The sequence below is a fragment of the Diabrotica undecimpunctata genome, chromosome 10, assembly GCF_040954645.1.
Source record: "Diabrotica undecimpunctata isolate CICGRU chromosome 10, icDiaUnde3, whole genome shotgun sequence".
In the NCBI taxonomy this organism is placed as follows: domain Eukaryota; kingdom Metazoa; phylum Arthropoda; class Insecta; order Coleoptera; family Chrysomelidae; genus Diabrotica; species Diabrotica undecimpunctata.
This window is the reverse complement of record NC_092812.1, coordinates 81,445,321-81,471,982: the sequence shown is the minus strand read 5'-3', so window position 1 is coordinate 81,471,982 and position 26,662 is coordinate 81,445,321. Positions and strand designations below refer to the sequence as shown.

The following is a 26,662-nucleotide window of genomic DNA, read 5'->3' as shown; positions in this document are numbered from 1 at the left end:
TCACCCAAAGAATAGTGGTGTATAACGAAAGTTTTGTACCATTGGGAACATTGGGAAAAAATAAGCCCTTTGCAGCATTATGGCATGAAGCAACATCAGGTAGAAGCAAGGGAGCGATTATTAGTACTTTTTATTCATTTCTGTTGCACTATCGAGATGCAGAGCATTTTGTATTCTGGGTAGATAACTGTTCCTCACAGAACAAAAATTGGGCATTTTTTTCTTTTTTAATATATATAATAAATTCCAATAAAATTGTAGCTCAGGATATAACTATAAATTATTTTGAACCGGGCCATACATTTATGTCCGCCGATAGTTTCCACCACCAAGTGGAACTATCGTTAAAGAAAAAGAAGAAAGTTTATGATTATCATGATTTCGTCGAGGCCGTTAAAACGTGTAATTTGAATCGTGTGGTGGTGAAAGAAATGGGGGTTTCCGATTTTTTTATCTGGAAAGACTTATCATCACAGTCAAAATTAAAAAAAAACAGAGTCACGCATTTACCTATCAAAAATTGTTAAAGTAGTTGTGAAGAGAGAGAGCAAGATTTTACTTGTTAAGATTGACGAGAGCGAGGAGTTGATAGAGATGGACTTTTTGCAAGCCAAAGTGTTAAAATCTGGGATAAAGGACCCCACACCTGTGATGAAACCTTCTGGGATTGCTAAGAAGAGAAAAGAACAAATATTAAAAAACTTAGGTCAAATTATACCGGCGAACCGCCATCAATTTTGGGAAGAATTGCCAACTTCCGATTAATAATAATTTTAATTTTGTATTTTTAAATAAACATTTTTCCTAAATACTTAAGTTTTATTTAGCAAATGTTTATAAAAAATATTATTAAAATATTTAAATGTTTTGTCTTTCGAGACAGTCATATAAATTTTATAATAATTACATAGTTAAAACCAAGCTTAAGACCAATTTGGATAATACGTGGTTTTAGCTAAGTAAACTTGACATAATTCTTTGCTTTGTTAGCCCGTATGTCGCATAACTAATGTCGATATGTTAATTTTGCAATTTTTTTTTTTGAAAAAAGTTAACTACGATACTACACACCCTACCCTAAATGATTTTGTGTTATTATTGTACTAAAAGCACAAGGGATTAAACAAAAATCTTTAATCGCGTTTTTCTCAAAACTCGCTATAGTGGAGATACGGGGTTCTTTTTTAATAGGGCAGTATACTTGTGCTGTTTTTTTTTTCTTCACAGGCTAAAATATTAGTAAGACAACACAACAAAGGTATAAACTTTTCTTGCTCGGGGGTAGCCTCCAAGCTTTGCACACACCAGAAATGCTACTGACGGATAAAATAGAAGTACTCAGGACTAAAAGAAGGAATATCATAGTTTATAATTTAATATTAAAGGTAGAAATAAAGTTACATAAGGTGTTTATTGTATTTTCGGTAATATTTTTGAGGATTGTACAAATATTTATGGGGGTGGGAAGTTTAGTTTTAGCTAATTCGGCATACAAGTCGAAGTGTGGGTTTTGATTTAAGCGACATTCTAATAAATTATGGTTAATCCTCCCACTTGGCCACATTCGCAATAAGGATTATCTTTTACTCCAAATCTAAATAGATGAACAGGGAATGAGCAATGACCCATTCTCATACGGATGATTGTAGTTAAATGTCTCCTACTGATATATGCGAATTTATTGAACCATGGTAGTGTGTGGATTCGTTTATTATTTTTGGCATAGAATGAATTACTTGTGCCATATCCTTCGTAACATTCATCTGCCCAGTTAGACCAAATCTCTCTTTTCAAGTAGAGTGTAAAATTTGAAAACTCTAGCTTGATATTCATGGGAATATTCAGAGAACGACCTATATTGGCAAGTTGGTCAGTCTTGTAGTTTCCAGTAATACCTGTGTGTCCTGGGATCCATGCTAGTAAGATTTTGATATTATTGTTCCTTGCTAGGATAATTCCTCTTTTCGTTAAATACGATGTATGTTTTATGTCTTTAGAAAACCCTGTTTTTTTTTAAATTTTTGTTGTGCACTTTTGGAGTCAGAAAGGATAATGTCTTCTGTGATATTTTGTTCCCGTATAATTTGGACTGCATGATTGATCGCGGTTACCTCTGCAGTACAGTTTAGATGAAAATCAATAGTTTATATCTGGGGAAAAACATCAAATCCCGCATTTCCCATTGTGTCCGTTGAGCCATCTGTAAAAAATTTTTTGTATGAATGAAATTTTTTAACTAAGTTCACAAAATTCATAATTAAGATTGAATTCATTTTTTGTAATGTTTTCATTCAGAATTTCTAATGGTTGAAGTTGTAGTTCCAGTTCATATTCATGGCAAGGAAGAAGTTTACTGGAAACTGGAATATAGGTTCTGCAAATAAGGTTGGATTTTTCTAATAATTGCTATCAATATGGATTTTTCCTTATTTCTTTAGTATTTATTGTCCGTATTACAAAGTGCTTTTAATTCAACGATTGATTGAATGATAGGGTTGTTTTTAATGCTTAGCTTTTTTAGCAAAAATTTTGTTGTGAGCCATTCTCTTCTGTATTTTTTTGGCAGTTCTCCAGACTCTGATAATAAGGCTTGGATTGGAGTTGACTTTATGCATCCTGTGATAATCCGAATACTTTGGTCGTGCATCTGATCTAGTTTTTTTAATATATATTTAGGGTATGTAGATAGGAATTGAACCCCATAGTTCAAATGACTTAAGATAAGTGCTTCATGGATCAGTTTTAATATTTTTGGGCCACTGCCCCACCATGTTCCACACAAGGCACGCATTACATTCAGTGCTTTACCAATTTTGACTTCCAGCTGGTTAATATGTGCCTTCCATTTAAGGTTCTTCTGTAAAACTATTACTAGGTATTTATTAACTGATATTTTCAGGCATTATTTTGGTATTACCCTTTGTAAACAAGATAGCTTTAGATTTGCCCACAGAGATGTTCAAATTATGATTGTCCAGCCAGGCCTCAAGATTGGCTAAATATTTGTTTATTTTTAATATTATATTTTTAACATTTACTCCCTTGACTAGAATTACAAAATCGTCAGCATACTGTATGACTTTAGCATTTGTGGGGAACACATCGTGTAATGAGTAGGTATATATATGTTGAATAGCATTGGACTTAATGATGATCCTTGTGTGAGTCCAGTGCTAGTAGTATTTGGGCCATATATTAACCCAGAGTTATCTTTGACAAACAGTTCTCTGCATTTTAAAAAGTCATATATAAGGTTAGGTAAACCATGTGGTATATCCAAATGTATTAAAGTAGAGTACGGTTTGTCAATACTAACACTATCATATGCTGAATGGATATCCAAGAATATTCCTATTATACATTCATTATTACTAAATTATTTTTGAATTTTAGATGTCAAAAAGGATAGACATTCTGAACATCCTTTACCCCTTCTAAAACCTAGCCTCAATGGTCTGAGGATTCCCTTATTTTTTATAAGCCATTCCAACCTATTTTTGATCATTGATTCTAAAACTTTACCTACACAAGAGGTGAGGGCAATAGGCCTATAGTTAGTTGCAGTGACTTTATCTTTCATAGGTTTTAGGTTTGGAATTATTAATGACTGTTTCCATTAAATCGGGATGGTCCCTGTACTTAAGCATTTGTTAAAAATTTGTAACAATAGTAATGATCCTAAATGAGGTAGATTTCTAATCATAGAGTATAAAATTAAGTCAAGTCCCGTAGCAGATTCCTTTTTAGAGTTTATTATGAATGTGTATTCATTTAAGGTAAAAGGGGAACTTGTATTGTTAGCTTGTATACTTTGTTGATGTAAATGTATACTGGGAGGAGCCAACGAATTCAGTATCTCTTGTGCCATATTAGGATCAGGAAGGATGCCCTTCTTTTATCTTTAAGGAATCTTCTAGCTATATCACATTTGTTTTTTACTATTAAATAATTTTGTAAGTTGGGTGTTGATTGGAATTACTTATCATATCCCACCATGGGATATGATACTGTTTATTAACATTTGATTTGTACAATGGGATGGACAAATGTGCAGCTTTATTTAATAAATCTGCAAATGATCAGTAGTTCTCACCTGGAAATGATGTAAATGATGACTCTAATACTGAGGTCTATTGGTCTTAATTAGCTTTTTTGAAGTTTCTGTTATTCCTTGGTGGCATGTGGATGGTAATCTTTTGGACACCAATTTTGCACATTGTGGGTAGATGATCACTAAATCCTAAGTCAGGAATTATTTGCCATGATGATCTGGTAGCAATATCCTTAGATGTTATTGTTAGATCCACCACTGATGATCATTTTGGTGGTGGTTCTATTCTGGTATATGAACCATCATTTAAAAAAACTAGTTCCAGCTCATCTAATGTTGGGAAGATGTTTCTCCCATTTAAATTATTACAGGAGCTACCCCAAGCCTCATGATTGGCGTTCAGGTCTTCCATTATTATTACTGGTTTGTTGATTTCCTGGATCAGTTCTATCCATTTTTGTTTAGATATGGTATTTGCATTAGGGACATATGCATTAAGTAGATTAATTTGGAATTTAGGTAGGAAGGTTGAAACAATTTGTATAACATATTTCATAAAATTCTATTTCATTCCTAATAAGGATGGCTATACCACTATACAAATCATCTCTATCATTTCTAATTACTTGATAGTCCTTGCATCTGATTATATGGTTATTATTTAACCATGTTTCATTTAGCAATAATATGTCAGGATTGTATTCTTTGATCATTATTTTTAAGTTATCCACGTTAGCATTAAATGATTTCATATTCCATTGTATTATCATCAAAGGAGTGAAAGCTTTATTTTTGTTTTTTTTTTAGTTTGGGCTTAATATTCTGAAGCATCAGATACTGTCCCATCTTCCATTAAATCATAGGTTATGTTATTTGTTGAGCTGCTTTCAATTGTTTTATATTGTGATACATTAGATGAGTTAGGGGATAAGTTTCTTAGCAAGTTGTTTACAAAAGATAGTACCATCTCTTTATGTTGTGGTGTAATAGTAGTAATGGCATTGTTTTTTGTCATATGCTGTCATGTTTGGTTTCCTTCTTTTGGTGGGTTGAGATTTGACGATTTGGTTATATTTTAGTATATTTGTGTCATTCTTTATGGCTTCTATTCTTCTTTCTCTGATATCTGATATCTATCATATTATTAGGCTTGGATTCTGTATGCAAGACAGGAAAATTCTCTTCATTCAAAGAGTATTCCCTGTTTTCATTTTTTGGTATTTGCATGTTTGCTTCGTAATATGAGATATTAGAGAAAGACATTAGGGCTTTTATTTCTTTTTGTCGTTGGAGTTCTTTACATTTTTTATCTTTAGAGATATGATCATGATTTTTGCAGTGTATGCAGTATGTTTCACAATTCAAGGCCTCTCTGTGTTGGTTTTTCCCACAGTTCTGGCACTTTGGGTTCCCTCTGCATTGATTATTGCTGTGACCATATAACAGGCAGTTTCCACACATTAGGACTGGGCTGACATTATAGAATAACCCCCATGGGTAATCCATACACAAGCAGCTACCTGGGCAGTGCTTTTTCTGTAAATGTTACGCATTTGGTGGTTGTTGGTACATAGTTTTGTTCTTTTCCCCCTTCAAAAATATTTCTATTTAGTCTATTTATGTCAATTACTTTACAGGAGACCAATTTTGTTTCAATTGCATTTTTAATTTGCACTTCAGATATTTCTTTACATAAATTCCTTATTATACCCTTACATGTGACATTGTGATTTGGGATAAATACACCATATTGTAAACTTTCCCATCTCTTATCATTCACAAATAGATTTGCTGATTTAAAATCTTTAAAAACAACACCTAACCGGTTTTTCCCTTTACGGTTAAATTTAATAATTTGCTGTAGGTTTAGATTAAATATTGTTTTAGCAATACTTAATATGAGAAAATTTCCTATATTTTTGTCTTTTCCCTGTACATATACTTCGAACGGACCGGAATCATATATATTATTTTGGTTATTAATTTTTTCCCACTTAAATCTGGCAGGGGTCAGGAGGTTTATCAGGATCAAGGTTAATGGTTTCCATTTTTGGTTGGAGGAACTGTGTCGTGTACTTTATTACTTGTTACTATTAGGTATGTATGCGATGGGATCGGGTTACAAACAAAGGATTATTAGTAATAGCCTTATTATCTATAAATACCTTGAGTTTTTCTGCAATAGATGTTATCACAACAACGTTTGAGCACAGAATCCCAACACCAACTATACCAAATTAAAATTTATAAATTTATATACAGTATGCTAAAAAAATCATCAAAATAGGGCTAAAACCAAAAAAATTTAAATACCTTGAATTTGTCCAAAATTGTCTCCGTTGCGTTTTTACTAACTAATTCTAAGCTGAATAAGATCAAAAATAATGTTTCTCAATGGATTCCATCATCGCTAAACAGGCGTGAACAAATTGTGCTTGCGCGTCTACGTCTAGGATATAGGTACCAAGTTAACACACTCTTACCTTTTCACAAAGAATAATCCACCCATATGTCATCAGTGTTACGTTCGATTAACATTTGAACACTTTTTAATAAATTGTTGAAATATAATAAAGAAAGACATCCTTACAAGATCTCGAACTCTCTAGCAGAAGCTCTAGGTCAAGAGTATTCCCATGATAATATAATTAAATATCTAATATATATAAACGTTTTCCATGATTTGTAGTTCTTCTATTTTGTCATTTATATTTTGTTTCGTCGCTAATAACCTTTTGGTGCATGCGATTTTTTCTAATGAAAAAAAAAACTATTTTCAATAATTTCGTAGAGTTTATTCAGTTATAATAATTATTATTTTATGTTCCATACCTATTGGATCCTCCATTTTGGATGTGTATATTTTAGTATCAAATTTGGAATCTGAAACTCCAAAAACCCTATATTAGTATATAATTTTAGAAATATAAACAAAATTAACTTTATTTCCTGGGATTTTCTGCCTCTTTTTCAGGATTATACAGGATTATATCCCACTATGCAAAATAGCAAAAAAATATTTACTAAACAAACTTGGGCTATAAACAAAAAAGTTATCAAAATGTCTTAGCATTTCATTTTTTATGAAACTGCATTAACAATTTAAATAAAAGCATTAATCTTAATTGTTTGTACAAAATATTAATAATCAAAGAAATACAGTTAAGATTTGATTTCAATTTTAATTGAATTTGATTTTGGTATAGTGCCTATGTATATTCGCTTATACGTATTTTATCCTAAAAGGAGTCATCAGAGCGCCTATTTACCGAAGCTCTGAATATGACGAGATATGCTGTGGAATGCAATTTTAGATTTCCATTTCTCTCTTTACATCTTTAGCAACGTCTGTTTTGGCTTGTAATAGAAGGCACAGATTAAAGCAAAAATCTAAATTTTATTTTCGTCAATAGAAATCTTTGGATTTTTACTTTCGTTATTTATTAATAATAACATCAATTAATATTATATTTTTTTCAATGATGATAAAGATCTTGATAGTTATTAACTCTTAAATTTATTTTTATTTTTTTTACACCACTAAAAAATTATGCCAATTTTACTTTTACATTTTAGGATATAATAACTTATACCTAGAATAAGCGGCAGCGTCATTTTGACGGCATTACTCAAATAAATTCCTGGTAACTCGAATAGTTGTTTATCATTACAGTAAAGTAGCTTTATTTTGCACATTTGTTTCATTCCAAATTCGGACTTAAATAGTTTTGTTTTGTTTGAATTTATTTTCTATTTTAATACGAGTTCGCGTAAATTTTTTTAAAAATATATCAGGTGACGAGAGTGATAATAAAAATAACACGGTTTTCCATGATGACTCCCTTGTCCCATGATGACGAGATATTGATTTTGTATCGGAGAAGTTGCGCTCTTCGTTGAGTGAATCAGAGTCAGATAAATCTTTGCTTGAATTACCCGTCTCAAGCACATCCACTGCCTCATCCACTGAACATAATCTGAATCAACAAGTTATTATGCGAGGTTCTGACAAACGTGGTAGAATGTCTAGACGAGTTGGCCGATCTACACGTAGCGGACAACGATTTACTCCATACAATTTAGTTCCTGCTTTCGGTTATTTTCGTTATTTCTAGTGAAGGAACAGAGTGGACTTTATTGATTCCAATGGACTAAGACGTCGCAATCAACAAAGTCTTTTAAGAGAATCTTCGGGTTCAACAGCTTTTGTTAAACGATATGTTCAAGAAAATAATGTGCTAACATCTTGGCGATTATTTATCAAAGATTCAATGCTACTTCACATAAAGATCCACACAGAGACTGAAACCCACCAACAATCGTCTAATGAAACATGGAGCATTTTTCTTCCAGAACTAGAAGCTTTTATTGCTTTGCATTATGCTCGTGTTGCCTCTAACTTGGATATTGATCTCTTGTGGTTCAATGTTTGGGGACCACCAATTTTCAAACAAACTATGAGCAAGAATAGGCTCTAGGACATAATGAAGTACCTACGATTTGACTTGAAAAACACTTGATCCTTGATAATTACCACAGATAAGTTTGCGTCATGGCATCAGAAGTTTGAAACGAATTTTTTGAAAATTGCTAAATGTGCTTGCTATATTCCAAATGCAAACTTGACCGGTAACGAGCAGCTATTTCTTTCTATAACTCACTGTCCATTTTTTCAATACATTGCAAATAAACCTCATAAATTTTGGCTCTTAGTGGACGTTGACAGCAAATACCTTTGTAATAGATTTCCGTATTTGGGAAAAGATTACGAACGCAAAACTCAGTCAATACCAGAACACGTTCTGGTTCTAAAACTGCTTCGGCCATTTGTATAAAAAAGGGAGAAATATAACTACCGACAACTTTTTTACATCTTTGTCATTGGCAAAAAAGGTAAAGGGCCAAAATACTAGTATCGTCGGTACGATACGTCGTTCAAGAAAACATAGACCTTATTTATACAAAACGAGTCGAACTCATCTTTATGAGCCATTTATTTTAAAGTCGAGCAACCACACAAACCTTACTGTCTACTAAGAAAAACCGAAAAAAAAATATACTAATCTTTAGTACAATGCATCCACAAGTTGAAATTGACAAAGATGCTAAAAGCTCCCTGAAACGATTGCTTATATATTATATATTATAACGCAACAAAATTTGGTGTTATTATAGTCGATCAAATAGCACCCAAATATACAATGAGAGCTGGTAGCCGAAGGTGACCTGTGCATGTGTTCTATAACGTGTTAGATTTGGCAGCAATTAATTCCTGGATAGGATATGCGAAGGATAGGAAAAGACCCAGAAATTTTGTCAACGATCAAACGAAGAAAACTCAAATATTTGGGTCACCTGATGAGAGAACTAAATATGCATTACTTCAAAATATAATGCAAGGAAAAATAGAAGGAAAACGGAATCCAGGCCGTAGAAGAATGTCATGGTTGCGTAATTTGAGAGAGTGGTTTGGCTGTTCCAATAATGAACTCTTTAGGTCAGCTGTAAACAAGGTCAGGATAGCCTTGATGATATGCAATCTCCGATAGGAGACGCACAAGAAGAAGAAGAAGAATTCGTGGATTACATTTAAAGAAATAACAAAAAAAAACAAATAGCTCCCCGATTTTATTCTACAAACGATTGGCGAGCTTCGAGCAAAATATGTGAAACGGAAAGCGGACTCCAGTAGTATTTAAATTTCTTAAGCACCTGAACATTAGACAGTAGATGAAAGTGCTGTAAATAGAGAAAAACTAAAGTAAAGTAAAAAAGTAAATAAAGAGAAAGCAGTGTCAAATAAACATTAATTGCAAAAAAGATCGAAAAGATCGAATCATGTAATACTTGTAGAAAATACTTATGTGGCAAATGTACTATTGTTTAATTTAGATATTTAATTATAGGTATTATTATTGTTCTACTTTTAGTAAATATAGTTTTCTTTTATAATTTGCAGTTAACTTGAATTAAAGTAAGGAACAAGTGCTTTTTAAGTCCTACGTCAAAATGATGGCTGCAGCACTTCTAGGTATGCGTCAAGCGCCGGCCCTTCTAGTGTTAAAGCAATTTAATTTAAATAATAAATAACTTAATTGTTTCTAACCTTTTCTTCTGCCATATCGGGTGCGAATGATTTCTTAATTGGACTTTTGGTGGAATAACATTTCTTGGTTTTACTCTCTTTTCTGGCAATGCTGTCTTTCCTGTCACTGCTGCTACTCTCTGAGTCCTTTTTTATCATTGCTGTTGTAGAACTGTCATTTGGGTATTTCTGTGATACTTTAACCTCAGATTTATCTACAAATGATGATGAAACTCGTTGCTTACTCGAAATTTTCTTGAGTAAGCCTTTAGATTTTTCTTTGGGAGAGTGTCTTGAGTCCAGAGAACAACTACTAAAAAGATGTGAGGTAGTACCTTATTAGTATATAAATAGAAAGTTTAAGTACTTTAATAAAACCTATACTTAGCATGTGCTCTGCACATTCTCAATGATAATTACGCATATTTACTGTAAAACTGTAAATACAAGTAAAAAAGATCGCATCAAATATTAAGTCAGAAAACTCCCACTTTTTGAAATCATTGACGAAAATATGTAAATGATATTGGAATAAACTTTTACATTCGTTATATCATTGCACATTATGCACATAGTAGCCCACAGACAAGAAACTGGGAAAACCGATTTTCATTCCTATTTTTATGAGTTAGAGACTACAAAATTCAGTTTTTGCTCTCTTTGGGTATCGTACAGGAAAATACATATCAGATGTTTACATGTCATGATTTGACTACAAATTAAAAGTGAGAAAATTATTTTCAATAATTTACAAAAAATAAAAAAATAGTTTTATCTATGGATATATTCATAATAAATTTCAAAAAACAACATACCTAGTCTTTTTTGATTTCTCTCTTTTCGTGAGAATTAGATCTTTCCTTATTTTTTCTGCTTCTTCCTTTATAACTAAAAAAAAACTGGTAACTTTTATATACTTACAAAAGTATCGTACTTACAATTAGCATTGTTTAAATAGGAATAGTTAGCCAACGCAATGTATAAATTTGTTTGATTCTAATTGAGACAGTCACTAGATGTCACCACTCTTTCTGTCTCAATAGATTTTAATATACCATTGTTTGTTTGATATACATTATACTAGATGGTGCTATGTGAAAAAGTTAAGGACTAAACTAAACGTCCATTTTTGATCCACTGAATTAAATTCACCAGCGTTGCAATATTTCACTGACATAGTAGCAACATGTTTACTTACAAATAAAAATGTTACAAAAAACAGACCATGAATCACAACGTATTCGTTTAAAATAGAGTTATTACTATCAACTAGTAAATATCGTGTCAACTAAAATTGTACATAAACGTACTGTGGCTTCTAAATCTTCCTATATCTAAATAAGTTTAAAGAATTTAAATATTTTATTTTATTTGGAAGTGTATTACAAAAATTTGGTCCGAGGTAAGTAAAAAATTTTAATTATATGTGTTTAAAACATAAAAAAAACATTGTATGAGAAATGAACAAATTAGTTATTCAGAAATAAATTTTACCTGATAATACATACATTCGATAATATTTGAAAAAAGTAATTTTAAACTAAAATAATGTTACTTCCATAATAAATAAATGGTTTTTACAGATGGCCGGAAATATTTGTTGTTATTACAAATGTGGTTTATCACCATACAAAATTCATGGATTAAGAATGTTCAGATTTCCGACAAAAATCCTTCGGCTTGCCAAAGATGGATATTACACTCTGGTAAGTAAATAGAAACTTTTTTTATATTTTATTTTACACCGTTTCCGTTACGCAATTAATTTGAAAAAATGTTTATTTTTTTATTCATTCATCATTTTTTATTATCGCCAGGGTGCACGCGTCATATTCGAGATGCATTAATTTGAATTTTACGTTTTCGTTGGTATTATAATTATGATATAATACACTTCGGAAAAACAAATTAGTGAATAAATATCAAGTTAATAAACATAAACAAAGTATTAGATATTTAAATATGTATTTCTTTAGCTATTTTTATTTATTGTATTGAAAAGTAGAAAAGTTCATCTTTATCGGAGAACTAATTTATACAAAGGTCCATCTGGGAAAAAATTATTGGTTTCACGTAAAAATTTTATACAGATATTTGAAGGTTCTAAAAGATATATGAGGGTTAGTTAGTAATAAATCTGTGAAGATATACAGGTGATTTTGGCTATAAACGTTTTTTATCCAGTTTAAAGAAAAATAGTTAAAATAAAAATTGTAGATTCAAAAATTTCTTCCATTTGTGAGTTTCTCAATTAAAATATATAAAGAATTCACGAAAATAGTTGCAAAAAACCCTTAATTTTGCAAAAATTTATAAATTTTAATAACTTTGTTTTTTCATAATGGTATGTAATGTAACCAATAAAAATAGTGACGATTTGTTTATCGTAGAAAGCGATTATGTAAACAACTTTTTGTTAAGCTATCCCAGTTTAAAAATTTATTATTTACGTGCCACAGAAGCCAAGATATTGCCAATTTTGCAACCGCGCTTCATTGTGAAAAAGTTCAAATCTAAAACAAAACCGAGCTCAAATGGTTCTCCATTCTAGTTTTCCGAAGCGGTATTTTACAAATACCATCATTTTAACGAGTTATAAATTTTTACTTCTTTACCGCATATGCCATATGTAAGTTGGAACGCACAATTCAGATCTTCATTTAGTGTTCCTTCAATTTTCAGCTCTTACTGTTGATAGACAATGGAAGTATGATTTTAGGAATAAAATGCTTTGGTTTTAAATATAAAATGCTCTCTTGCCTAGTAAGGGTCATAGAAGATTCTGTTTTTTTTTTAGAAAGTATGTTTTTCACCAGTTTTTCATAAGCCTCTAAATAAGTTTGTGGCATAAACGATATCAACGTTATTATAAATGTAAAAGATATAATCTTTTAGCGAAAGCCGCTATCGCTTTATTAAATTAAATGGCCAAATATATGGCCTAGGAGGACAAATTCGTTAAACTTCCCGTGCTCGAATCGGTATCAATAAAGTGTTATGATCATTTCGGCCTAGCCCAGCCTCATCAGACACTTTGGGCTGATACAAATTCAAACTCGGAAAGTCCAACGAATGTCTCCCAAAACTTCACTACAACAGTAGTTAGCTACAAAGGCGCCACCTGCTTTGGCGGCCGTGAACGAAAACGATATGATAATATCGTTTTCTGTATCCTCTGTAACACTCTATAACACTTTATTGATACCGATTCGAGCACGGGAAGTTTAACGAATTTGTCCTCCTAGGCCATATATTTGGCCATTTAATTTAATAAAGCGATAGCGGCTTCCGCTAAAAGATTATATCTTTTACACATTTCGCATAGCGCAGAGGATACAGAAAACGATATTATCATATCGTTTTCGTTCACGGCCGCCAAAGCAGGTGGCGCCTTTGTAGCTAACTACTGTTGTAGTGAAGTTTTGGGAGACATTCGTTGGACGAATGATGGACTGATGAGGCTGGGCTAGGCCGAAATGATCATAACACTTTATTGATACCGATTCGAGCACGGGAAGTTTAACGAATTTGTCCTCCTAGGCCATATATTTGGCCATTTAAGTTATTATAAATGTTTATAAACAGATTAAATAACCTATAAGCTATTTGCTCTGATTGATATTTAGCGCACTTTAATAACTTATTCATTTACATAATTTCAAGGAGCTATGTTACATGTCTTTGCGCAAAAAAGAGTTATTATAATTTATAAATAACTGCAAAAATAAGGTTTTTTTTGCAACTATTTCGGTTAATAGTTTCATGTATTTTAGTTTGGATACTCTCAAAAATTACGTAACTTTTTATGATCTACAACTCAAAAAAGCTGAAAAAATCTTAAACAGATATTTAAAGTCTCTAAAAGGTATATGAGGGGTAGCTGATGACAATTATGTGAAGACTACAGCTAATTTTGCTTTGCTTTTTTATTAAACAATCGTAAAAAGTGAAAAAAGTTTATGCGCATAAAACGTTACTTATTCATGTTAGAGAAATATGATTAAAATAAAAGTTATACCGAGACCGAGACCGAGATAATTTAAAAACCCTTATTATTAAAGTAAAATTTATAAATGTTAATATAAATATAAATAATATAAATATAAATAACTTTCTTTTTTGCATAACGATATGTAATACAACTATTTAAAATTATGGCAGTTAATGAGTTTTTAAAGTGTGCTAAATATCATACAGAACGACCATACAGTTTCTGAGTTATTCAATTTGTTTATCCAGGAGACCGATTATTTAAACAACTGCACTTGTCCAAACAGTCACTCTAGGGTTATTTTGTAAATAGAAATCGATTTTTATGGCTGTGTTTTAAATTATTAAAAACAAATATCAAGATTATATTAAATTTGTTTTTAAAAATCAGTTTGAAGAATAACAAATTGTTAGCATATAAAAATTTCTAATAACTTTTTTATGTGATACACTTGTATCTAGGCTCAATATAAAGTTAATAAAAAAAACATTTAAAAAAAACCAAAACCTACTGCCCAGAGGAAATCAAATAGCATTTTTTTTTCTTGTTTAAGAAATTGCAAATATTTTCATTGTTTATTAACATTAAGAGCTGAAAATTGAACACATTGTAAAATAATATCTAAATTGTATAATTCGATTTATAAATGGCATACACAGTGAAGAAGTAAATTAGTTTTGAAACATTAAAATAATGGTACTCGTAAAATATCGCCACAGAAAAATGCAAGGGAGATCTATCCGCTGCAATATCTCAGCTTGTTTCTTGTTATTGGTTATGGAAATTTCTGTTTTTTTTAAATTATGCTTTTACACCAGCTTTTCATTGAGCCTACGTACAGCCGTATGATACGAAAAATATCAAAAGTAGTAGAAGCTAAAAAGCACTTTTTCAAACTGTTTTTTCAATAAAATGTTGAAGTTTACAAATAAAGCTTCAAATAATCGATTCAAAAAACGTCAAATAACTGTCAAAGGTTAAACACCCTTTTTAAAGTTCCTCACGGATTTTAAAGATTTAAACAGGGTTAAACAGATAAAGTAATTCATCGACGAGTTAACAGAAGCTTAGTTACGAAGTTACGAAGTTACGAAGTTACGATGTTAACGAAAGTTACGAAGCGAAGTTCTTTAATCACAATGTGATAAGAAAATGAGTATCAAATTTGGTTTTATATTTCAATAGTCGAATTTAATTGCGGCTATATTGGTGTAATTAAAGAAAACCAGTGAAAATCCCAAGAAATAGGTGAGATCCTTTTTTCTTTCTTTCCAGTTTGGGAGAGGGTCTATTAGGTACTAACATTTAGGTATTGTGTTACGGTCTGGGTAACCAGGACTACAAATCATGAACAGCAATTAAATATTTACATTTACACAAAACAACTTCAATTCCAACCCAAAATCATATGTCGTTGCCGCAGTCTCTAGACCTTCTCCGTTCGTTTTCTAAAAGGGAACAAGTTATTGTCATGCACTCCATTTTGAATACTGTTTTATTTAAATATATTAAAGAAATTGGTGAAATAGTTTATCCAAAAAATATTACTTTTACATCTCGCATTTTGAATAATCGAATCTGCGTTTTCCTCACTTCTACCGACATCGTTGATCAACTAATACACCGAACGTCATAATTAATTCCACCGTCATTATTATCTGCAGGCTTCTTTCTGCGACCAAAAGAATCCTTATTTCAAATGTATCTCCTTCCATCCCGCATTCACTAATCGAGCTGTCCCTAAAAAATACGGAACATCAGATGATCAATAGGCATATATCAGGAGTTTTTCTAGGGTAACATTTGTAATTCCTGACAAGGTGAACTTCGAAGTGCAATCTTCTCTGTTAATTAACCATGAAAATACATCCTTTAAAATATTTTTATTCTCTGAAAGACTATAGTGTTTTCTTTGTAAGCTTACGGGTCGTACCGTGGGGTCTGATTGCAAAGTCTCAAGTTGACCAGATCACACACTCATTGCAGCTAATGCTCCTCCCTCTTCTTCAATTTTAGCTGACTCTAAGGAGTCCTTAATCCTAAATCCTTAACTTCATCACAAGAATTTCTATCTTCGGAAATTGAGTCCATCTCCGTTAACTATATACCCATCCTGGCTGCCATTATGGATTTATCCATCCCTCGTCGTACTAATTCAATGCCCATGTTGGCAGTAGGACAAAAAAGGGGACACTTCAATGACAGTCCTCCTGATACTCCTACCATTCTATCTTCATCCGGTATTCTTGCTCTATTAAGTTCTTTTCCTCCTTCGGCATTTTCGATGCCACCCAAACCAGCCAAAAAATGTCCAAATCTAATCTTTGATTGGATTACTCGATGAAACCTTATTATATTTCCGCTATAGAAATGATTTACAAAGATAATCCGACTAATTTTACACTCAATTTCACGCAACTTATTACACTTCTTGAGATCTCTTTTGTATGTATCACCCCACTACAAGAAGCTTAAAAATCCTCCAACATAGATGGTATTCAAAAGGACTTATTGCAGCTCTACATAGGTACAAGGAAAAGATCACTAAAAAATCGTATCATTAGAATCTTAAAAAAGTTAAAAGAACAGCCTACCTCCGACTTACAAGAGTATATATAAGTGCATCCTCTGATAAATCTTCTGATGTCAAATCTAATCACAGCATACATGATAAATAGAATTTCTCTCTTTCTCTCGTATTTATTCATTTTTTCTGCTCTTTGTATATTTTTACTTCATCTTTTGCCAAATTTAGACACGATATTTAATTAAGTAAGAAAACTTTATGTACTTCAAATACTAGCCCAAGTCTAGTGTGGAAAAAAAATTGTTAATAAAAAATAACCTTAAAATATCCAATCTCTATTTTAATCGAAAGGTTATCCTTACCAATTAAGAGACAGCCAAGATTCTGGCAGAAAATTTAAAATAAAAGTTTTGCAACAAATCTGGACCTAACCATATATACTCTTTTCTTCCTTCGCCCTTTCATTATTCATCCTCAGTTTCACAAGATATCAATTATCCGAACTCTCGTATAAACTATTTCGAACTAAAAGCTGCACTCAAATCCTATAAAAACACAAAAATTAGGGTTTTCTAGAATGATCTTGAAAAATTTATCGAAAATTCTTTAGGCACCAACGACCCTCTAAATGAAGCCAGTAAATTTACCACTGACATACCGCTGACAATCGTTAATGAAAGATCTTTCCCTAATCTATACTAAGATAAAAGAAAGATCATTACAAAAAACAAACGAACACAAACGGGTTATGTCATGAAGACAAATCGTTTTCGGAATCCATATTCCATCATCAGGTGTACATTATTTGAGCCACTAAATATCTGGGTAAAAACCCGTTAAAAGTTATATGTTACAATTTAGTTTACATTATTTAGTCTTATATATTAGGATGTTAAAGTTACCTGTGGATATGATAACTCCACTCTCATTTATAAAAAAAAACTGTTTCACAAATCCAAGGCAATAAAACTAACCTTCATCCTATGAATTTAGTCATCCTTCATTCCTATATCCTAACTATTTCTCCTGTCATCTTCAACAACACAGTTATCTCTGACAGTCAATTCATTTCCGACACACTTGCTAATGGGGTTGAAGACAGATTCAATAAAAGTAATAATGGCTTTTACTCCCAGTTCTTTACGCGCTCAATCTTTCTCCACCATCTCGTCAACTCCACACGATGTCACGTTTATGAACGCCTTGTTTACCGTAAATAAACTAAAATTTACCTTGTTTTTATGTACAAAATCTGCTGATGATCACGATGATTTCTTTTATTTCGTTTTAAAAAATCTCTCTAATACATCTCTCTCCAAACTTCTCGAAATTTTTATAACCTTATCTAGAACACACAAAAATTCCCAGATGTTTGGCGCAATTCTATAATCATTCCAATTAAAAAACCTGACCAACCATCTATAACTCCAATATCTTTCGTCTGATTTCTCTTACTTGTATTACCTGCAAACTTCTTGAAACAATGATCAATGAAATACTCACTTGGTTCGTTAAATAGTATAATATTATTCCCGACGCTCAATCCGGCTTCCGACGTAATCGGTCTACTATTGATAACTTTTTTATTTTTCAAACACACATTTCTTAAGCAATCTATAATTATTAACAAGTTGTCGTAGCAACTGTACTTAACGTTGAAGGGGCATTTTATTCAATCTCCAGAAAAGCAATCATTGACAAAATCTCCCACTATAATTTAAATGGTAATATTTTCTCATTTGTAAAAAAATTGAAAGAATCTTTAAAGTCCTTGCCAAGGGTAAACTTTTTAATCTCTTCCTCAAAATTAAGGTGTCCCTTTAGAATCTGCATTAAGTTTAACTTTATTCATTCTTGCCATCAACGAAATTTGCCTCCCATCAAATATGTTCAATACGCTGATGACCTAATCATTTACTGCCATGTTAAATCTGTCCCAACCTCATATAAACTTATACAAAGCCAAGTTAATAAAATTTTCCATAGGGATTTCCACTCCCTTACCCCAAATTTTATTTAACAATTCTCTACTTTCTGTTACTTATTGTAAAATTCTCGGTTTTATGTTTGACTCCAGATTAAATTGAAAAAATCAAATCTCTGAACTTAAAATCAATTGTTTTAAAAGGTTGAACATTTTTAAAACCCTCAGTCATCTTCAATGGGGTGCCAATAAAACTACTTCTAGGTCTGAGCGCTTTTCGCTTTAGTCCTATTGAGAGTGTATACCGTGAATCTAATGAACTTTCTCCTACCCAAGACGATAATCACTTCTACTTTCGTATGCTGCATCAACATCCGCAAATCCATTTAATCCCGTTCATTCCCTAATTGCCACAATGCCGTCTTCTTCCACTAACAATAACCAACACCTTATCATAAAACCTCTACCTCAATTAATTTGTCCACTACTTAAAAATATTGACCTTTTTCTGACTAGTTCATTTCCTCTACCTTTACTTCCCCTCTGGGCTAAAGATCTCCCTTCAATATATACCTGACTCACTATTTTTAACAAACTTGAATCTTCTAACCTTCTTATAAAGAAATCATCATCATCCAGCCTCAAGAGTCCACTGCTGAACATAGGCCTCTTCCTCATGTTTCCAACCCCGTCTATCTTGCGCCGCTCTCATCCAGTTTTTATTGAGTCTTCTTAAATCGTCAGTCCATCTTGTAGGTGGTCGACCGACGCTTCTCTTGTCTTCCCTTGGCCTCCATTCCAATAACCTCTTTGTCCATCGCCCATCTGTCATTCTGGCTATGTGTCCTGCCCATCTCCATTTTAGTGATCTCCTTTATAAAGAAAGCATTTTTAGAATTTAATTCTCTATACAGATGCTTCTAAAACTACCACTGGTATTGGATGTGCAGTAGCCACTAAACATGAACTTGTAAGATCATCTTAGTTACCCTTAATATGCAACGTTTGCACAGGTGAACTATATAGTATTGTGTTGGCTTTTAAATGCATCTCACATCAAGACAGACATATTGTCAATTATTCAGATTAACGCTCATATATCCATTTAGTCAATAAAATTTTCACTGAGCACCTATTAGTTCAAAACATTTATGACATAATACCAAAATCTCTCTGCTTACGATGCAACAGTCTCTCTCATATGGCTGCCTTCTCACACCGGAAAAACTGGTAATAAAACAGCAGATCATTTTGCCAAAGAAGCTACCAACCATGGGGTGACTGAAGTCACTCCAATTCAACTAGCTAACGAATCTCGAAATTCGATTTTAAAAAGTCAGTAGAGCATACTTGACAAAACTTAGAACAAAAGAGCAAAACAACTTTTCATAAACTTCAATCTTTTATTGGTCATCTCTCCCTAGACTTCATAACTAGAAGAGAAGCATCGACTATTACAAGACTACAAATCAACCATACCAAACTTACCAACCGCAAACAATTTACCAACCTGGATAAAGCACTGGACTTGAAACCTACTCTAAGGAACTAAAGAATTGTCTACCTCTTTCTCAACTGTAAATTGTATATGTTGATTATGATACTTGAAAATGTTGACTATTTCAATAATTTTGTGTTTAGAAAGTGCCAAAACTAAATCATCTACATATCTTTAAAAAAAGGAATGAAAAAAGTGCAATTGTTGATACAATCACTGATAACATCATCCATGACATAGCTACTTTCCTATCTAAAAAATATCAGTTATCCTTTTTTTCAGTTGTGTTAATAATAATATTGTTGTAGGTAATGCTTCATTGGAAAGTCTGGAGCTACCCGATTTAAAAAAAAAAAATTTCTATGCAGTAAGCATTTTGTCCAAAAATATCTAAATGCAAACCAAAAAAATATAGTGAGGTAGAAGAGGAAGGTTTGTTAACGACACCACGCGTTTTTCATACGTATTCGATAGCAAAATAACCTCAACCAGTGCCAATAGTTTTTTGCACTACATACATTGCTTATTTTAGTTCATGAAAACAATGTTACAATCAATTTCTATAATTATTAATGTAAACAATTTTGTTTTGTTTTTTCACCTTGAATTATTATTTCGTTAATATTGTCTATGTGTAGATATTAGAATTTTGATAAGTGGTATACAGATTCGGCAAATTTTCAACTACCATATACGTTATTCAGTATGTGGAACAAAGATAACACTTAATTGTTTGAATAGAAGTGAGAGGCAGTCACCATCTCGATGGAGTAGGTATGACTTTTAAACAGTGTTGCTATTATTTCTGTTACATCTTTCCTTCTAAAATTTTAGTCCGATACATGAGTCTAAAATAATATTTAAATCCACTACAGTTCATTGTAGAATAAAAATTAATATTGTCGCAAAAAAATTCAAATACAGTAGCCACGTAATTGTTATTTTCTAATCGATTTTATCAATTACTTTATTAGTTAACAAAGAACAGTGATTTAAGTAATTTATGTGTGGCAACAGAGCATTGTTCCCCTGAAGAGTTTAAAATTTTAAGCAACGCCTTCTTTTACAGTGCGAAGCGGCATAAAAACACACCGATAACCGATGACCCATGGTACAATGAATACACAAGGTATGATACATAATGTTCCAAAATCGGTTCGCTTTCGCGCATGACGTAGTCAAGATCGCTTATTCCCGCAACATTTGAATGTAGTTGTATAGGAAAGACTTTTAATTTTAAGTTTTTTTATATAATTTGGCTAATTTAATTATAGTAATTATAAAGAGATGATAAAATTATGTTATTATAATATTTATCCTTTATAAAACATAGATATCCTTAATAAGACAAGTTTTAATTATCTTTTATTACACGTAGGTACAGGTTAATTAACTTATACTCCAGAGTTCGATATTTCAGATGTTTAAAAAGATACAGAAAAGTGGTAATGGAGGTACACAAAATTTGTACGTATATATACCTACTAAACTAAATACAAAATCAAAATAAATAATGACAAAGTCAACTTTATTTATATCGAATGAGCTAGCTGGCCATCGAATATGAGTGTAGTGAGGGCACACAATATTGCACAACATTTAAAATGACATTCTTGTAATATTCACACATAAAATTATCTTGGTATTGTTTATAATAATGATAACATTGTATATTTTAATAATGATAACATGATTTAACAAAGAAAAATATGTTATTTTGGAAGATGCTAAATTGATTTCCTCCGAAACAGTTCTTATTGCAAATTGCATAGCAGGCTGAGGCTAATTTCTTACTTAACAAATCGATATGAAAAAACCATTTAAGGTTTTATGACTAATAATTAATAAAAATAAAGATTTAGACTTACGTCGTTGACCTAGAAGTAGTAAGAAGCTGCTCAACATACTTTTTGGACTCTCTGTGTTCGCCTCCTTGTACGCGTTTCTTTTGGTTGGTTAAAAGGGTAGCCGATGTTGATTTAGGCAAATAAAGACTAGGTACTGCCTCATGTTTGAGTTTTAGACCCTTTTTAGAAACGTAATTTAAAAGTTCCTGTTGTAGATTTCTTTGGTAATCTTCAGTTTTAAAATGTGTATAACAAATTCTTGCAGTATTACAATTAAAATTATCCTAGCTACAACAAGATACAATCCACAGTTTTCTGGTCACGCTATCTTTAGGAAATGTATGAAACCTAAAGATTTTATCTTCATTGTCACTATTGCAACAAGCAATTGCACAGCGTACTTTGAAAAAGGTACAAAACCAGATATACAATGGCAAATAAAAACTTTCAGTTTTACAAAAAAATACTATACAGTATAAATAAATAGTAACTAAACACCATTTGTATAAAGACACATGTATAAGCATATATCTAAATTATTTTTCTATTATAAAATAGATGACTCAGTCAGTATTGAGATATTTTATAATATATTTATTATCTCATAACTTGCAATTTGCAATAGTCACCATTGATAACCGATATTATTGTTGAACTTTTGTTTTTATACAAGCTTTCTGTCTTGTCGGTGTAAAGTCGTCTGAAGTCGATATTTATTGTGTTTTGCGTTTGAACTAATTCGTGTCTTATTTTCATATTATTATATTGTTTGATAAGTAAATTTTGCATATAATAATCGGTAGGTTATAGTAATGTGTATATTTTTTATTTTACTAAATTTCATTATAACTCATCTAAAATACCATATTGAATTGTAAAACAGATTTTTCTCTATTGTACTCTATTTTGTTTTTATTTCAGTAAAACTGCTTGGAAGTGAGTGACAGTGAATCAGAATAAGCAAATCTACTACTATTTACCTATTCACAGTATTTCCTCTGCAGAAAATTTTTAAATTTCAAGGGATTTGCATACAAAAAGAGTACTTATATTATTAGTATATGTATGAAAACAAAAATAAATATTTTGCCTGAATCTCTAGGAGATGTAAAGGTTTTACGCTACTGAAAATATATTTTTTATTCAATTATAACCAAAACAAAACATTTAAAAAAAAATTAGATCACTTTTTAACCATAATTTCAAAATTAATGTGTACGTTAAGCTGTAATAATGGGTTCGAGGTGGTTCAGGCGATCTTAACTACGTCACACTCCTGGGCCAGCTGTCAAATGTCATGCGCAATATCATACCTTGTATATTCATTGTACCATGCCGATGACCGACATGATACAAATACAAACAGATAAGATACCGCGCATGTAGGCGTGGCTTATGTGACGTCAGCTTGTGCTAAATTTCGGCATATTGTGTTTTGATATTTATGTACATTTACGGTTCATAGCCAATATTTAGTAAAATAATATTTTGAAAGTGTTAAAGGCTTTAAATTTTTCGCAATATGATGTGTGCAGTGTATGGTTGTGCCGTTGACAATATGTGCAAGAGTTTTGTACCCGGTACAGCATTTTATAGCTTTCCAAAAGACAAGGAAATGCAAGCTGTTTGGAAACATTTGTATAAACGCCAGGATAGTTTTAATGTTAAATTTGCTCGTGTTCGCTCTAAGCACTTTATTGAAAGTGATTATGAACGTAATTTAAAACATGAATTGCTGGGGTATACACCAGCAAAACATCGTTCTTTACAAAAAGACGCTGTTCCGTCAATAAATTTATCTAAACCAAATAAGCAGAACGAGAACGCGAATTTTGATAGAACGAACCGGCAACATAAAAGACAACAAAAAAGACTTATGGATGATTTATTAAATGGGTACGTGATATTTATTATATTGAAGTGCTAAATAATCATGTCTAATGATTTCATTGCTAAGAATTTGTTTTTGTAGAGCGAAACTTTGTAACAATAGTGGAAACAGTTTTGATGATGGTGCGAAGGCTGGTGATTCTTGTTTTATTCCCGAGAATGTTGTTTTGGAAGAATTACATACTCGTCAAAGTATTGGCTTAGTTTGTAGTTAAAAATACCTAACTAGCACAGATACTATCTTAACTAGTCTGTGTTTTTTGACATCTAGAATATATTATGGTCCTGTATACTTTAACTCTAATGACTTGTTTTAAGGGTTAGGGTTAATACTGAAGAAGATAATCGGGACAAAATAATACTTGGCCTAAAACTGCACCATACTGAAGACGACCAATAATCAGATATAGGTTTACCTTCCGTCTTATGCAGCACATATTTTTCTTTGTTGCAAGCTACGCCGATATCTATCTTTATAATATATATATATATATATATATATATATATATATATATATATATAAAGGTAGGAGATAAAATAATTATAACCATATTTTAGCATATCCTGAAGAAGCGAATAAATTTTGCGAAAGCTAAATAAAAGAACAAACATTTTTTCATTTCGATAACAAACAAATTTTTACCTATAATTATAAAATTTCCTAAAACTTATTTACAAATAATATTTTTCTATAATTCTTAAAAACTAACAAAAACCTCTTTCTAAAATCTCTTCTATTGTCTTTAATCACTGCATTAATGTATTTGGAAAACCCGGTTCAATTGTCTTTGGATTTCACTTAAAATTATGCGGGTCACAAGTATAACAAAGAAATAATTTATGTATAGCTTACATTTTGTTTAGTACGGGTAATCCAAGAATTTAATAACTTTCCTTCTTCGAAATGTTTGTTGGTTATTATCCTACTTATCTGAATTATTTTAATGTTTTTGAACTTTGAAATATTTTAATCAACCCAATATTTTTCTCGATTTTGCATATCATAACAATATATATATATATATATATATATATATATATATATATATATATATATATATATATATATATATATATATTGTGTATGAAAATCACATTCCACGGTTTGCAATTTGTGGCATTCGGCCATGGCTCGCTCCATCAAACTTCACTCTCATGGAAAAAGTGTTATTTTCTACAATATACTAGTTTAAATATTTAAGCTTAAATTCACGTAGTAAATAAAACATCTACTAAATTATATTAGAATCTCAACAGTTCGTTTCAGCATGGATACATTTTGAAAATTTAGCACAAGGTGACGTCATGCGCGAGATGTACGAGTTTAGTGCGTGGCAATATCATATCTTGTATCCTTATATCATGGATGACCGACAGTAATTATCGGACATTGATGGGGTGCAGTTCTTTGCATAAAATTATTTCGTCGCCAACTTTCCGTTAGTAAATCTTTAAGAAAAACTCAAACACTTATAGATATTCGAGTTTTAACTATAATTTTTGTAGATTTTTAGCTGTGGTAGCTAGGAAATAAAACAATAATTAACTTAACAAACATTAACTAAATATAAATATTATTTTTATAAGAAAAAAACCAATCAAAAAAATTATTCTAAATAATTAAAATTAAATACATTTTAAAAAAATCTCTAACCAATTAAATGTTCAAACAAACCACCATTTTAACCTAAACAAAATCCGAATCTATCAATTAAAGCAAGTCTCATTGCATTTAGCTGATTTGGTTGTACTCGACTACAAAGTTGAACAATTTTTTCTTACAATTCTGCTAAATTGGTGGCTCGTTCGAATTCATGCCGATATAATTTTGATTTTAGCATTCCTACGAAATAAAATACCAAAGGTGCTAAATCTGGTGATCTAGGGGGCCATTTTATTGTTCCTCGTGTAGAAATTATTCGTCCAGGATATGTTTGTTCCAAATAATTTGTAACTTCGATTGCATTATGTGCTGGGCAACCATCCTGTTGAAACCAAACATCATCGAAGTTGACCGCAAGGTTTCAAACTGCTGGAATAATCTGATTGCGTAATAAATCTAGATACTTTCGTCCATTCAGATTTCCCGTAATAAAAAATGGACCAATTATATTATCGTTATAAATGCCAGTCCACACATTTAATTTCTTTGGGAATTGTGTTTTCACAGCAATACTCAAATGTTTCTTTTCCCTAGACCAATAGCGGACGACAGATGGATTATGACGTTTATGGATTGTGAATGAAGATTCATCGGAAAACATTTTTTAAAAAGTTATTGTTTTTAAAAAGCAGCAATAAATAACTGTATTATTTCTACAATAGAATGGTTCCCATAATACCATTTCACCATTTGAATCTTTTCTTTTTGAAAATACAGTAGAACCTCGATAGGTCAAACCTCAATAACTTAAAAACCTCTATAACTTCAAAAAATTATATGTTCCCTTCCCATCGGAGCCCAAAACCTCTACAACTTAAAATACACAATCTCGATAACTTAAATAAATAATATCAATATTGGCCCTCAGTAACTTAAAGAAATGTTTTCACAATCTCTATAACATAAAATTGTTTACCAATGACAGCTGAACAGCAACAGCTTCCTGTATCATAAGTTTTGATCACTGTTCTAGAAACATCGATTTAGGTACTGTGTGATACCTTGCTTAAAATGAGTTCAAAAAGAAAATTTACAACGCTAACATATGCTGATAAATTAAAAGCTATAGAAGCAGTGAAAAATGGATTCAGAAGAAAAGAAGTTGCGGCTCTGTTTGGAATACATGAGAGTACATTATCAATCATCATAAAAAAAGAAACCGAACTATTGAAAAAACAAGAATCA

General features: G+C 31.5%; 1 protein-coding gene across 1 annotated transcript in view; it reads right to left on the bottom strand.

Annotated features, from left to right (window-relative positions):
• Nucleotides 1-10,142: 10,142 nt before the first annotated feature.
• LOC140451789 (uncharacterized) overlaps nucleotides 10,143-26,662 on the bottom strand; it is a 143,887-nt gene continuing 127,367 nt past the window's right edge. The window contains exons 3-4 of the mRNA XM_072545644.1: nucleotides 10,952-11,024; nucleotides 10,143-10,449 (exon numbers count right to left, since the gene is read on the bottom strand). Of these exons, the coding sequence (XP_072401745.1) occupies nucleotides 10,143-10,449; nucleotides 10,952-11,024 (380 nt within the window). The remainder of the gene's footprint in view (nucleotides 10,450-10,951; nucleotides 11,025-26,662) is intronic.